The sequence below is a fragment of the Chrysemys picta genome, chromosome 6 (assembly GCF_011386835.1).
Source record: "Chrysemys picta bellii isolate R12L10 chromosome 6, ASM1138683v2, whole genome shotgun sequence".
Lineage (NCBI taxonomy): Eukaryota > Metazoa > Chordata > Testudines > Emydidae > Chrysemys > Chrysemys picta.
In genome coordinates this window covers 4,819,268-4,834,919 of record NC_088796.1, presented here as the reverse complement: position 1 = coordinate 4,834,919, position 15,652 = coordinate 4,819,268, and the positions used below count along the sequence as shown (strand labels likewise).

Sequence of the window (15,652 nt, the reverse complement as noted above, 5' to 3'; positions counted from 1 at the left end):
CAAACCCCACAACTGGGTTTTCCCTGTGGTTACAAGATCATATCAGTCTTTAGATCAGAAATCAGAATGAAGGTCCCGAATCAGTTTAAACTTGGGCTATTTATCCAAAAGTCGTTTCTTTGTCTGTCCCTGGCCCACAATGATACACAAACCATTCATACACTTAATACAATATGGGTAATACAAAGACAAGGTAACTTCCTGCAATATCTGTCACAGAGAGGTATCGTTTGAGCCAGTTGCTGTGCAAACATACAATAAAGAGATGGTCTCTTCCCCCAAAGGACTTATGATCTAAGTATAAGATGATAGACAAAAGGTGGATACAGCAAACAGACGGTGGTGGGGGAACAATGGGACAATGCTGCTCAACATTCTGAGGAATGATGACAGCACACCAGCCGCTGACCCATTGTTGAGCTTTTGGTAGACATCATAGGAGAGAAGAATTTTAAGGAAGTATTTGAAGTGTGATGGCTTAGAAGATATTACAAAAAGAAGAACAGGAGTACTTGTGGCACCTTAGAGACTAACAAATTTATGCTCTAATAAATTTGTTAGTCTCTAAGGTGCCACAAGTACTCCTGTTCTTCTTTTTGCGGATACAGACTAACACGGCTGTTACTCTGAAAGATATTACAAGGAACTCCTCCCATGCAGAGGCACAGTGTGGGAAAAAGCCTGGACGTGCTTGGTTGGAAACATTTTAAAATGGGCCAGAAAGTCTGGCATCATTTGCTGAACCGAGGTGGGGACAGCCATCTTGATACTGTCTGAGAGAGCATAGGTAGGGTGGGGATGAGCTGTGGAGCCAACACACAAAGAACGAGGGAGAGGGAATTCAGGAAGAGGCAAAGCGCTGATATAGTTATGTTTTCCACCCTTCCTGTTATTCCATTTTTTGAGATTTTATTTTTTCTCATGCTTCTTTGGGCCAAATTTCACTAGCCTCACTCATAATAGTACTGCACCTTATTCTGTGAATAGTCTACTTGGCTTCAATGGGACTACTCATGAGTAAGGCTACCAGCATCTGGTTCCTTGTTGTGAGCGTTTGTAAATTTCCTGGAGCTTAAGGGCAGACCAATGGAGGAGACGCCATAAGCATAGCAGACTAGGTCAGGAAGAATATTCCAGGTGTAGGGAACCTCATAGAAAAAAGCTTGGCGGTGAGAATGGGAGAATAACACGAAGGGGCTAATGATGGTAACTGTTTTTTTTTAAAGTTAATGGTTGACATATGCAGGGTGCAATTAGCAGAAGGTCATAGGTTTCAAAGGGAGTTTGTGCTGCTATATCATCCCAAATTCCCCCAAGTGACATGTAGGATCACCCACTGTCCTGCAATCCCTTCAGTACCTGGGGAATCATGACTGGGAGGGTGCAGGGAGGGGACAGTGTGTTTGCTCCAGCTTCTTTTTGCTTCTGGTGAAGTCAGATTCTTGCTTTTCTTCAGTGGGGCTTTTCATTTTTAATATAGTTACAGATTTTTTTCACTGATTGCTCTTTATGCTGTGTTAATTGAAAATTGCCCAACTGCCAAAACCAATTACCTTCAGAGTGCCTTGTCAATGCCTTTACTGCCAGATAAATGCATGGACAGACTCATTTATAGGGGGGAATGGTAAGTAGGCTTTTTTTCCTATTTAAAGTTAGTAGTTTGATTTTGAATTGGGTCTAAATTAAATTGTGCTCTGGAAACCTGTTTTAAATGTTGTTGCTTAAGTCACATTAAATTCACGTTCAGCGTGTTCCTTTTAAAATAGAATGGCTACATCCACTGCTGCTGCTGGATTGAAACAGTATAGAAGAGCAGTATTGTCTAATGCAGTGGTTCCCAAACTCGTTCTGCTGCTTGTGCAGGGAAAGCCCCTGGCGGCCAGTACGTCCCTCAGCCCACGCCGCTTCCAGCAGCTCCCATTGGCCTGGAGCAGCAAACCGAGGCCACCGGGAGCCGCGATCGGCCAAACCTGCGGACGTGGCAGGTAAACGAACCGGCCCGGCCCACCAGGGGCTTTCTCTGCACAAGCAGCAGAACAATTTTGGGAACCACTGGTCTAATGGTTTGAGTAGAGGCCTGGGAGCCAGGATTCCTGGGTTCTTTTCTCTGCTACTGATTTCAGTGTGTGACCTTTGGGAAACCTCTTAACCTTTCTATGTTCTCTCCATATGTGAAGTGGATAATAACAATTCCTATCTCACAGGGTATAGTGAGACCCAGTTAATATTTCATGAATCACTGTGGGATTGGCTGGTGGTAGGTGCTATGTGCCATGTGAGTGCACGATATTATTAGTTGATTATTATTATTCATTTGTTTTATTAAAATGTTAGCTGAGTTTTCTGAGGACACTTGCAAAGTTCTTTTGTATCTGTAGTTATTTGAATCCTATCAGCGTTTGGCAGGCATGCTAAAAAGGAAAGTCAGACAATGGTACTTTGGGATTTTTAAAAGAACATTATCCCAGTAATTTAAAATTAAATGTAAAATATGCTGTTAAGTGACATATTATGATTGAGATCTTAATCATGCCAAAGCCAGGAAACTGAAAGTAAAGGTGTCACATCAATCATAGCTCGGCCTCTTTGCACATAATGGAGTTAAAACAATTATTTTTTTGGAATATGATTAAATTTAAAGTTGTTGAGTTATCTCTGATTAAACAAGGGTGTAAATGCCTGTGACACTTTCTCCAGGTGTCCAGAACTGTAAATCAACGTATTACCCCTCTGCCTCAGCATAAAAGGGATCCGCTGGTGCTAAACTGAATGACAACTCCCAGTCACTCCAGTTTGTTTGCCAGCCCCACAGATTCCTCATAATTCTACTAGTTCTAACTCTGCCTTCCAGGTTAACCCTTGATGTACTTCAGTTCCCAAACTCTCTAGAAGTGTCTCCCCACAGCATCCAGCCGTTGCCACTGGACGACCACAGAAATTACCAAGTCTGCTGTCTCTAAAGAGAATGTGCACAGCAGCTTGCTTGGTTTAATCAGGAATTCACACTCTGCTTAGTATAATAGTGCTGAGATATACTTATGATAAAAGAAAGAGAAGTTTATTAACCAAAAACGGAGATCTAAGCGATAATAACCAAGAATAATAGAGACAGAAATGGTTCCAAATAAAATGAAAGTAGAACACACTTTTAAGTGACTAAAACTTACCAGGCTACAATCCTTGACTAAGATGAGTTCCTTATGTAAAGCAACCTTTCAGCAGCACCCACCTACAGGGCAGGGGATCCACCATTCAAAGATAGAAAGAGCGCTGACCTCTTTGTCCCCTAAGTGATGGAAAATCAACATGACTTTGTGTTGTTCCATGTATTCCCGAAAGTTTATCGTCTTTGGCACAAGAGACAGAATGAACTCCTGGGGATCAGACTCCAGTATCTTCCCATCCTGATTTCACATTTTCTTGCTAATTTGTTCCTCCTGTTTACCTTGGATGAAAATGAACTGCCCAATGTCTTCGGAATCACAATGCTCAATTTACATTGGAGACAGGAAGATAACTATCCTCCCTCTTGTCTGGAAGAAAACCTGTTTCTCCCTTTGCTTGGTTACAGACTTTAAAGCATAATATCCGGGAGTATCCACAGTTCCTCATCTAGTGTTAATACATATATTTCACAATGATAGTAATGACCAGTGTGTCACCAGCTTTCATTTTATATCTCCATAACATTCTTGACAGATAAATACTATGACAGTAATGTGTTAGGTGTAGTAAGTTTTTCTGGCCTGCCAAGAGTTGCTGATACAGAGTAGTGAGCCACCAATGGGACTCTGTGTCATGACTCCCCATTTTCTGAACAAAAGGAATGCATAGATCTGCCCATATGTTATCGTTCTGAGATGCCCTTTTCCAGAATAAACTTCCCTGAGACCTTTCTAGTGTCGGTAGCGTGTCTTATCTTGTGGCAAGGGCAAACAACACTGAAAGTTTCAAGAGAAAACCTTGGTCTAGTATAATCTGTGCTACCACATGTGTCATCATTTAAAATGATTTGTCTGCAGAATTCCTATTCTAGAGGCCTAACAAATAATGGAATTATAGATATAAGAGATGGGAAAGTCATATTAAAGTCATCATGTCCATCTTCCTGCCAAACAGGATGTGCTCTGGTCCCTAGATGCAGTCAATATACTTTTTAAAATGGCATTTTTGGCCATTGTGGACCCTATGGCATATTTTTTGCAAGAGCAGGAATAACAGCACTGGTGACCTGGCTAAATTTCATAATTACGTTCTTCAGGCTTAAATTTCCCCTTTGGTTTCAATTTCATATGGAATTGTTCCGTTTCTATCCTGAACTGTCACATAGTGTTCCTGTGTGCTATTAAATTGCTGGTTTGTTATAGTCCAGAAGTGGCTGCTTTTCAGTGGGGGGTGAAATGATTCATATATAGAATTTTGAATCCGTTTGTAGAATGTACTGGGATCCTTGGATGAAGATGCTATAGAAATATTAGTCGTTATTATTGTAACAAACCTTAGTGGGCTCTTCTCAGTTCTTATTCTGCTTTGGTTATATCAGGAAAGTGGTTATAAACTTCTACATTGGTTTTACATTTTGTGTGTATTTGTTTTAGAGCCAAGGTGGACAAATAGGACCAGCAGTTAAGGCGGTACAATCAAGGACTGCCAAAAGCACCTCAAAAAAACGGGTAAGAGACACAACTTGTCACCAAATCCCAAACTTTCTGAGTGACTGCATTTCTCTACATCCATGAGAAGCAAAGTAGATTCCATTTCAATAATGGCCAACTTGGTATAACTGGTAACATTAAAATTTATTTAGCAATAGAGGGTTGTTCTAGACTCTCATTAAGAAGGGAATTACATCAGCAAATTAGAGTATAAAATGGAAATTAAAACTAAAGCAAGAAAACTAGAATGTGCAAACGGTGAGTTTCCTTGGTACATGGCATGTAGCCAACATAGCATTGCCTGGCCATCCTCAATGGACCCCACAGTTATCATCAATCATTGCTAGGCATATGTAGATATTGTACAGTGCTCTGTACTCTTATGGTGTTGTACAAATAATAATCTTATACTGAGGCAGCAGACCCCAGAAACCATAACAGCGCATCATTAGGATCTTACACTGTGATTGTATTTTGGCTCACAGCGTCAAACGGAACTGGGGTGTTTGTGTGAGTGTTCCCGTCTCACTGAAGCATCTTCATGGCTGTTCGGCGGGATGGGGCAGGATCCAAGGGTCTTTGTTTAGTTTGCTGAGCGTTCCCCTTGCTGCCTTGTGTGGCAGGCAGCATTCGTATGATCATTATTGCAGTCACTGTGCCGGAGACGTGGCATGCATGAGAAGTTTAGACTCTGTACATGGCTTTAAGGCCATAGGTTGCATGTCTCTAGACTAAGAGATATACAGTTTAATAGAACTGAGACAACTGTATTTAAAAGAAAGATTGATTTATTTTAAATTCAACTCATTAGACATTCCAATTTAAGGGGGAAAAACTGCCCCAAGCTATTATACCCTTTAATCAGTGACTTGGTGCTCTGCAAGCATAATGGTAATGAAAAGGAATTGAAATTAATCCCTACAGCGATCACTTTTCTATTAGTGATGTAACATAATAACACCATCAAGCACCCCAGTGAAAGCATCTCTCTTTGCTATGGCCATGCAGATAAGATGTTTGCTTGTACTGTGGTGTAATGCCTGCTGACCTTTACAAGAAAACGGTTAACATTGCTCTGCCTAAAATGTGATCCCTAAATCTTTATATCTGAAATAATTTCTAGGTGTTGCTTATGTAACAACACTTCAGAAATAACTGCTGGTCCTTTACTGAGCCATTGAGCGGTCTCAATTTAGAGCATCAATATAATATGTTCGGCATATGGCTCTCTTCGAGATTGGGTGTAATACGAGCAAGAGAACTAGAGTTGTCATTTTTTTAAATTGTGAAGATTAAATGAAAAAACTGTTGCTCTTGTTATGAAAAGGGAAAGAAAAGATCTTCAGACATGACAAGCAATTTTGACAGTAACCAAGGGCCTGATCAGGGTTCAAAAAGAACTAGATAAATTCATGGAGGAAGAATCACAGAAGATTAGGGTTAGAAGAGACCTCAGGAGGTCATCTAGTCCAATCCCCTGCTCAAAGCAGGACCAACCCCAACTAAATTATCCCAGACAGGGCTTTGTCAAGCCAGGCCTTAAAAACCTCTAAGGATGGAGATTCCACCACCTCCCTAGGGAACCCATTCCAGTGCTTCACCACCCTCCTAGCGAAATAGTGTTTCCTAATATCCAGCCTAGACCTCTCCCACTGCAACTTGAGACCATTGCTTCTTATTCTGTCATCCACCAACACTGAGAACAGCCGAGCTCCATCCTCTTTGGAACCCCCCTTCAGGCAGTTGAATGCTGCTATCAAATCCCCCCTCTGACTTCTCTTCTGCAGACTAAACAAGCCCAGTTCCCTCAGCCTCTCCTCGTAAGTCATGTGCCCCAGCCCCCTAATAATTTTTGTTGCCCTTTGCTGGACTCTCTCCAACTTGTCCACTCCCTTCCGTAGTGGGGGGGGGGGGGTGTCCAAAACTGGACGCAATACTCCAGGTGTGGCCTCACCAGTGCCGAATAGAGGGGAATAATCACGTCCCTCGATATGCTGGCAATGCTCCTACTAATGCAGCCCAATATGCCGTGAGCCTTCTTGGCAAGAAGGGCACACTGCTCACTCCTATCCAGCTTCTCATCCACTGTAATCCCCAGGTCCTTTTCTGCAGAACTGCTGCTTAGCCAGTCGGTCCCCAGCCTGTAGCAGTGCATGGGATTCTTCCATCCTAAGTGCAGCCCTCTGCACTTGTCCTTGTTGAACCTCATCAGATTTATTTTGGCCCAATCCTCCAATTTGTCTAGGTCACTCTGGACCTTATCCCTACCCTCCAGCGTCTCTACCTCTCCCCCCAGCTTAGGTCCTTCAATGGCTATTAGCCAGGATGGGCAGGGATGGTGTCTCTAGCCTCTGTTTGCTAGAAGCTGGGAATGAACGAAAGGGGATGGATCACTTGATGATTATCTGTTCTGTTCATTCCCAATGTGGCACCTTGTTACCCAGGGTTACCAGAACCCCCAACAGGGGCAACTGTACTATTTCACTCCAGGCGGTGAAAGGAATAAATCAACAGGAACTCAGCGATTCTGTCTGATCAAGGGGAAATGCAAGTCAGCGTGCTTTTGTCTAATACTGCAGTTATTAGATTTAAGCACACACAGACATAAGCAATAGGTTTAGGACATCCCAGATATTTACCTATATTCTGAGACGGTATTGAGTAAACAACGGCAGGTCAGTGCTGGCCAAACACCTTCCTGCCGGGGAGTAAATATGTCAGGAAAACGCCTCTCCCAGGATAGCTCCCAAGGACTGCTCCCAAATACACTCTGTTATCTGAACTTTTTATAACTAACTTCTACTAAACACATAGGTCATAATGACCCCTACTAAGTCATCACTTTTCCTAACATTTACTATCAGAGGCATCTAGACTCAAGGCTGTTCATCCATATATCTTTTTTCACTCTCAGTTGTTTACTTTTTCTTCCTTCCCCTCCCATACTGATTAGCAAAACTGCCAGTAGTTATGACCTTGCTTCTGAAAGCTTGTCTCCAAATTAACCATCCAATATGTGGTGTTCTGTTTCATTAATTCATAGTGGCTGAGTGCACATAATATAATTGCAATTAGCTTGATCACATTCTGGGATATATACACCCCTCAAATCCAGGGCAACAACCTGGCATTGGCCACTGTTGGAAGACAGGATACTGGGCTATATGGACCTTTGGTCTGACCCACTATGGCCGTTCTTATGTTCTTATGATCCTAAGAAGTGCTGAGCACCTCGTAGGTTCATTCAGTGGCAGCTATGGCAACGCCACACCTTTCAAGGCCCACAAGGTCTGTGTTAGCTAAGACTGGCCAAAGCTTCATTTAGAGAATGAATGGAATCAGCTGCTTCCCTACTTCCATCCCCTCACACCGCTGAAACCGTCCCCATCTCAGTGCATTAATGGGTTTGTTGCTCCTGTGGTAGGATGAAGATGCATCCACTGAAGTGGGAGAGGGGGCAGATGAATGGACACAGTCAAAAACTCTACTCAAACCCCCGGACCAACTGGAGTTGACCGAAGCTGTGAGTAAAAGAGTATTTGGGGTTTTCATGGGTTGTTTACACAAAAGCAGAATCCCTGCAAACACTTCACCGAGTTTTTGGTGCACTGTTTCTGCCGTTTAAAACAAAATTGCCTTCAGCAGTACCAGCTGGAGAGCATTACCTGAAGGAACCTTCTGGAGCCAATGGGCTAAAAGAGAGAAAATGTCCTTGAGGAGAAGATTTCTCCCCTGTTCCACCATTGGGGTGGTGGAACAGGGTTTCCTCTGGTGGAACGGCCCATAAGGTCAACCAACAAGCCCTGAGCATCCCAGGGACCAGGAGGATTCTGGGGCCTTTTGTGTTGAGGGTCCTAGAGCTCTGGCCTTGCTCCTTGGCAGCATGGCTCCAATGGAACCACAGAGTCAGGCACATCCCTGTCCACAACTGCCTCCAGATTCTCTGCTCAAAGCGGGATCCCCGCTGCAAAGGATGGACCATATAAAAGTGACACAGCCTTAGGTTCTTCATACTTTGCACTGTGATCTCCATAGGGTCAACAGAAGAAAGATGTGTTCCATCCCCCACCCCCCGCAAGTCCTCCTATTCTCTATATAAATGGTGCTGTTATTAACCAAGGGGCCAATGCTGCAAACACTGACTACTGTGCTTGGTGCTTACAACTTATTTTGGATTGCACGCACTTCAAGGCAGGATCTGTGTATGGAAAGCGCCTACCACTTTGTGGGTGTTACTACAGTCTACATAATATCTCATAGTACTAAAGAATCTAGGGGTATGCCTACACTTTGAGATGGAGGGGTAATTTCCAGCTTGAGGAGACATATCCCCACTAGCTCTGATCGTGTTAGCATGTTAAAAGCGATGGTGGCACGGGCAGCAGGAGTGGCTAGCTGCCCTGAGTACGTATACATCCGAGATGCTAGGCATTGTGACAGACCCAGACCAGTGGGGTACAGGAGTCTGGTAGAGGGCAAATATACTGGTCACTGGATGAGTAGTTTTCGTTCCCTGAGTGACCAGAGCAGGGGCTGCACTAGAGTAATCAGGAACGTGCTAGAACCAGTTATGGCAGGTAGGCTAATTAGGACACCTGGAGCCAATTAAGAAGAAGCTTCTAGAATCAATTAAGGCAGGCTAATCAGGGCACCTGGGTTTTAAAAAGGAGCTCACTTTAGTTTGTGGTGCGAGTGTGAGGAGCTGGGAGCAAGAGGCGTAAGGAGCTGAGAGTGAGAGGGTGTGCTGCTGGAGGACTGAGGAGCACAAGCGTTATCAGACACTCGGAGGAAGGTCCTGTGGTGAGAATAAGGAAGGTCAATGATGGGACATTAAAAGTTACTACAGAGAACTTTTTCCAGAGGGTCTGGCTAGAGAATCTTGCCCGCATGCTTGGGGTTCAGCTGATCGCCATATTTGGGGTCGGGAAGGAATTTTCCTCCAGGGTAGATTGGCAGAGGCCCTGGAGGTTTTTCGCCTTCCTCCGCAGCATGGGGCAGGGGTCGCTTGCGGGAGGATTCTCAGCTATTTGAAGTCTTTAAATCATGATTTGGGGACTTCAACAGCTGAGTCAAGGGAGAGAATTATTCCAGGAGTGGGTGGGTCAGCTTTTGTGGCCCGCATCATGCGGGAGGTCAGACTAGATGATCATAATGGTCCCTTCTGACCTTAGAGCCTATGAGTAAGGTGTTTGGAGGAGGTCATGGGGAAGTAGCCCAGGGAGTTGTAGCTGTCATGCAGCTGTTACAGGAGGCACTATAGACAGCTGCAGTCCACAGGGCCCTGGGCTGGAACCCGGAGTAGAGGGCGGGCCCGGGTTCCCCCCAAACCTCCCAATTGACCTGGACTGTGGGTTCTTCCAGAGGGGAAGGTCTCTGGGCTGTTCCCCAACCCACATGGTGAATCTCTGAGGCAAGAAAATCCGCCAATAAGCGCAGGACCCACCAAGATAGAGGAGAAACTTTGTCACAGCATGTAGTCGGGCGGCTAGCCTGTCCCACCACCATAGCTGCCGCAGCTATGCTCTATTATTCGCATGTAAGTTTGATCAGAGCTAGCGCAGGTTTGTCTCCTCAAGCTGGAATTGACCCCTCCAGCTTGAAGTGTAGACTTGCTCTAAGTAATCCCTTTGAAGTGAATGGAGCTACCCATGGTAGTAAGCATTATGCCCAGTAGTGGTTGCCAGATGGGGCCCTAACTTGGCACATTCTGAACTAACTTTGCCACAGCCATTGTTCCTCCTGGAAGCAAAAGCTTTTGCTGAGATGCCCATTGCAGTTTGAACACAATGGAAATGAGCCCGAGGCACCTGGAGATCTTTTTATACTATATGTTACTGTTCCAGCTTTAAGAACGGGCTTGTATTTATGGCTCTGTTTTTCCATTCCAAAGGAATTAAAAGAGGAAGTTACACGCATCCTGACAGCCAATAATCCACATGCTCCCCAGAATATCGTCCGATACAGCTTTAAGGTAAGTGCAGAATGGTCTGTAAATCCCGGTTCTGGTGGGTGCCATTTATTGATTTGTGCTTAACTTAATGTATAACTAGGTAACTTGTATTTTAGTGTGGATTTACTTTATTTTCCATATATTACTATCAGTTCCTCAAGGGTTTTTGCAGAGGATAAAAGTCTATAAACATTAACATAATTGACTATGCAGAAACAGAAGATGGCAGTTACTCAACAAGTTCTGAAAGGGAATGTAATTAGTGCAGCTAATCTCCGCTGATAAATTATTTCATTCAGTAGTGGTGAGAGGAGAGAGAAGATTCTTTACAGTCAGTAGTGCATTTATAACTCAATATCTTCATAGCGTGTTCCAGTCTCATGAAAATATATGAGTGTTCAAAAACATGTTTTGTGCAATCAATGCCAATTCAGGGCCAAAGCGGAGAAATTAGTCACCAGCCGGAGCTGCAGACAGGGCCGGTGCTACCATTTAGGCAAACTAGGCGGTTGCCTAGGGCGCCAAGATTTGGGGGCGCCAAAAAGCGGTGCCCCCAATTTTTTTTTACATCGTTCCTATGCCCCCTCCCTGAGCGCATGGTGGCCGCTCCACTTCTCCCGCCTCCCAGGCTTGCAGCGCCAATCAGCTGTTTGGCACTGCAAGCCTGGGAGGGGAGGAGAATTAGAGCAGGGGCGGCGTGCTCGGGGCGGAGGTGGAGCAGAGGTGAGCTGGGGTGGGGAGCTGCTGCGGTGGGGAGAAGCTGCTGTGGTAGAGGGGGTGCCTCAGGGGGGAGGGGAGGGGGTGCGGGGAGCTGCCACAGGGCTGGGGTGGGGGCGTGCAAGGTGGAAGTTTCTTCTAGGGCGTGAAACTTCCTTGCACCGGCCCTGGCTGCAGAGACCCATGGGGAAGCTCCAGGAAGGATTGTGCCTTATGAAGTCCAATCCCTCCTCCCTCAGCTTTCCAGTGCAGGAGGCGCATGCACATTCTGCATCCGTGTGGAGCTTCCTACTCCCCCAGGATGTTCAGCTAGCTCTGTGGGTTGTGCAAGGGGAGGGTGGAGTCATGGCCATGCCTCCTCGCCTCCCTCCTTGGGATGGTTTGCACCCCCTGGGGCATGTGGAGGGAGCAGTCCCCGCAGTGTCCCAGCTGCAGTACTTGGATTGTCCCTAGCTGTGAGTAGGGAGCTCAAAGGCTTGGGAAGGCACTTTGTTCTCTGGTCTCATTCCTGTGCGCCGGCGCAAAGGCCAGGGATAATTTGGCCTTGTATTTACTCTATATAAGAAAAGAAATTTAACTAGTGAGCGGAGAATCTGGCCCCCAGGGAGTGGATATGGGGCCACATCTTCCTCTCCATTACACTGGCACGATTTCACTGACTCCAGTGTTGTGGCTGTGGTGTAACAGAGAGGAGGTGACCCAGGGGGATGAGTTATTCATGCCCTCGGGACCTTCTCAATGACTGCAGTGGGCTCGACGTGGGGCTATGATACTTCCCTTGAAGCTGTAGTCCAGTTCGTGCAGAATAAAGCAGTGTTTGCTTTAAGGAGCATTGTTACATTAGCACTTTGAGTCTGCAATGGCTTCTTATTGCTTTTGGGTGCCACTTAAGGTGTTGATATTGATCTCCAGAGCCTTAAATGGTTTGAGTCTTAGGATACATCTACTCTGTTATGAAAGTGTGATTGTCGCCTGGGGAGACATTAGGGTTACCATATTTCAGCAAGCAAAAAAGAGGACGGGAGGAGCCCCGCCCTAGCCCCGCCCCTGCCCCTCCCACTTCCCGCCCCCCCAGAACCCCCAACCCTCCCCCCGTTCCTTGTCCCCTGACTGCCCCCTCCTGGGACCCCTGCCCCTAACTGCCCCCCAGGACTCCACTCCCTATCTAAGCCTCCCTGCCTCTTGTCCCCTGACTGCCCCAACCCTTATCCACCCCCCCACCCCCAGACAGACCCCTGGGACTCCCACGCCCCATCCAACCACTCCCCACCCCCTGACAGCCCCCCCCCCAGAACTCCCAACCCATCTAAACCCCTCTGCTCCCTGTCCCCTGACTGCTCCGATCCCTCTCCCCACTCCTGCCCCCCTGACAGCTCCCCCCAGAACTCCCAACCCATCTAAACCCCTCTGCTCCCTGTCCCCTGACTGCTCCGATCCCTCTCCGCACTCCTGCCCCCTGACAGCCCCCCCCAGAACTCCCAACCCATCTAAACCCCCTCTGCTCCCTGTCCCCTGACTGCTCCGATCCCTCTCCCCACTCCTGCCCCCTGACAGCTCCCCCCCAGAACTCTCAGCCCCCCACCCCGCTCCTTGTCCCCTGACTGCCCCCTCCTGGGACCCCTGCTCCTAACTGCCCTCCAGAACCCCACCCCCTACCTAAGATTCCCTGTTCCTTGTCCCCTAACTGCCCCCTCCTAAGACCCCCCCAACTGCCCCCCAGGACCCTACCCCCTACCTGTACCCTGACTGCCCAAAACTTTCTCCACTCCCCCCAAAAAGCCCCCCCCCCCGTTTCTTGACTGCCACCTCCAGAACCTTCCTGCCCCCTGGCCCCCTTACCCTGCTGCTCAGAACAGGGTGTTGGGCTCTGTGCCAGCCGGACACGTGGCTGAGCTCCCCAGCACAACAAAACCGGGTCCCTGGCCCTGCACAACAAAACCCGGTCCCCTGGCCCGGACCGGACTGCAGGGGAGAGCTGCCCTTGTATCAGCACAAAGTGCTCTCGCTCCCGTTTTGCTACGCTGCATGGCAGAAACCGCTCCCAGTTGCAAAAGGGGAGGGCTGCACTTTGTGCTGATACACTTGCTCAGAATGCAGGGCGGATCCGGCTCCTCTACAGCTGCTCCGGAGTCCAGCCCGGGACTTCCCTGCAGCCCTCCCAGCCGCTCGTCTGCTCTGCCTGGGGGGGGAAATCCCGGACATTGTGAGTGCTTTACAAATTCCCCCCGGACGCTATTTTTAGTACAAAAAGGAGGACATGTCCGGGTAAATCCGGACGAATGGTAACCCTAGGAGACATACCCGTGCTAGCTTTAATCTAGCTAGCCTGGATAACCATAGTAGTGTAGACACGGCAGCATGAGTTTCAGCACAGGTTAGCAATGTGTTACACCCCCCACATTAATAGGTGTTATGTGCATGGTATAAATATTGTATATATTATATTAAATATGAACAGTTATCCCAAGTGACTTGTATTATGCTCTTCCCGCAATTCTGTTCACTCATGTCACAATATCTATAGCTATATTTATATCTATGTCTATATCCCGCAATACTCTGCAAAGCTAACCGTAGCTTTTGGCATTAGCAGATATGTAACCTGTTAAAAGCTAGATTCATGAACAGTGTGTCCTCATAGACTCTAAGGTCAGAAGGGACCATTATGATCATCTAGTCTGACCTCCCGCATGATGCAGGCCACAAAAGCTGACCCACCCACTCCCGGAAGAATTCTCTCCCTTGACTCAGCTGTTGAAGTCCCTAAATCATGATTTAAAGACTTCAAATCGCTGAGAATCCTCCAGCAAGCGACCCCTGCCCCATGCTGCGGAGGAAGGCGAGCAGGGGGTCCTAGTAGAGCAGGGGTAGGCAACCTATGGCACGGGTGCCGAAGGCGGCACGTGAGCTGATTTTCAGTGGCACTCACACTGCCCAGGTCCTGGCCACCGGTCCGGGGGGCTCTGCATTTTAATTTAATTTTAAATGAAGGTTCTGATACATTTTAAAAACCTTATTTACTTTACATACAACAATAGTTTAGTTATATATTATAGACTTATAGAAAAAAGACCTTCTAAAAACGTTAAAATGTATTACTGGCACGTGAAACTTTAAATTAGAGTGAATAAATGAAGACTCGGCACACCACTTCTGAAAGGTTGCTGACCCCTGTAGTAGAGGTTGGGTTGTGTCATCATAGCTCTTGAAATGTGGGATCTAAACCAAAAGAGAAGAAATGTACATCATGGGACAAGAGGAACATGGTAAAAAGCTGATGGGTGAATTTGAGTCTTGGGTGATGTATAGATAAGGTGACCAGACAGCAAGTGTGAAAAATCAGGAAAGGAGGTGGCGTGTAATAGGCTTCTATATAATTAAAAGCCTCAAATATCGGGACTGTCCCTATAAAATCGGGACATCTGGTCACCCTATGTATAGAGAGTGCTTTTAGCTCATAAACAACCATGCAATAAATATGGCTGGGTTTGAATGCATACTTGGGAGCACACCTGCTGTGTAAGATGAACTGCACACTTCAAGAAAACTACTTCCCAGAAGGAGCAAAGAGTCAAAGGGGTAGCCGTGTTAGTCTGGATCTGAAAAGCAGCAAAGAGTCCTGTGGCACTTTATAGACTAACAGACATATAGTAGCATGAGCTTTCGTGGGTGAATACCCACTTCTTCGGATGTATGTAGTGGAAATTTCCAGGGGCAGGTATAAATATGCAAGCAAGAGTGAGTAAGGCTAGAGATATCGAGGTTAGTTCAATCAGGGAAGATGAGGCCCTCTTCTAGCAGTTGAGTGAACACCAAGGGAGGAGAAACTGCTTCTGTAGTTGGATAGCCATTCACAGTCTTTGTTTAATCCTGAGCTGATGGTGTCAAATTTGCAGATGAACTGAAGCTCAGCAGTTTCTCTTTCTGTGGCTACCTTTAAATCTGCTCACCATATTCTCACCAGTAACCACACACCGCACCACAGTAACTCTAACTCAGGAACCAACCCATGCAACAAACCTCGATGCCAACTCTGCCCATATATCTACACCAGCAACACCATCACAGGACCTAACCAGATCAGCTACAACATCACCGGTTCATTCACCTGCATGTCCACCAATGTTATATATGCCATCATATGCCAGCAATGGCCCTCTGCTATGTACATCGGCCAAACTGGACAGTCCCTACGTAAAAGGATAAATGGACACAAGCCAGATATTAGCAATGGCAATATACAAAAACCTGTAGGAGAACACTTCAACCTCCCTGGCCACACAATAGCAGATTTAAAGGTAGCCATCCTGCAGCAAAAAAACTTCAGGAC

General features: G+C 46.4%; 1 protein-coding gene across 1 annotated transcript in view; it reads left to right on the top strand.

The window, feature by feature from the left end:
- Window positions 1-15,652, top strand: part of DNAI1 (dynein axonemal intermediate chain 1) — a 297,103-nt gene that overhangs the window by 21,800 nt on the left and 259,651 nt on the right. Inside the window, exons 2-4 of the mRNA XM_065598665.1 lie at window positions 4,599-4,673; window positions 8,080-8,178; window positions 10,546-10,626. Coding sequence (XP_065454737.1) covers window positions 4,599-4,673; window positions 8,080-8,178; window positions 10,546-10,626 — 255 coding nt within the window. The remainder of the gene's footprint in view (window positions 1-4,598; window positions 4,674-8,079; window positions 8,179-10,545; window positions 10,627-15,652) is intronic.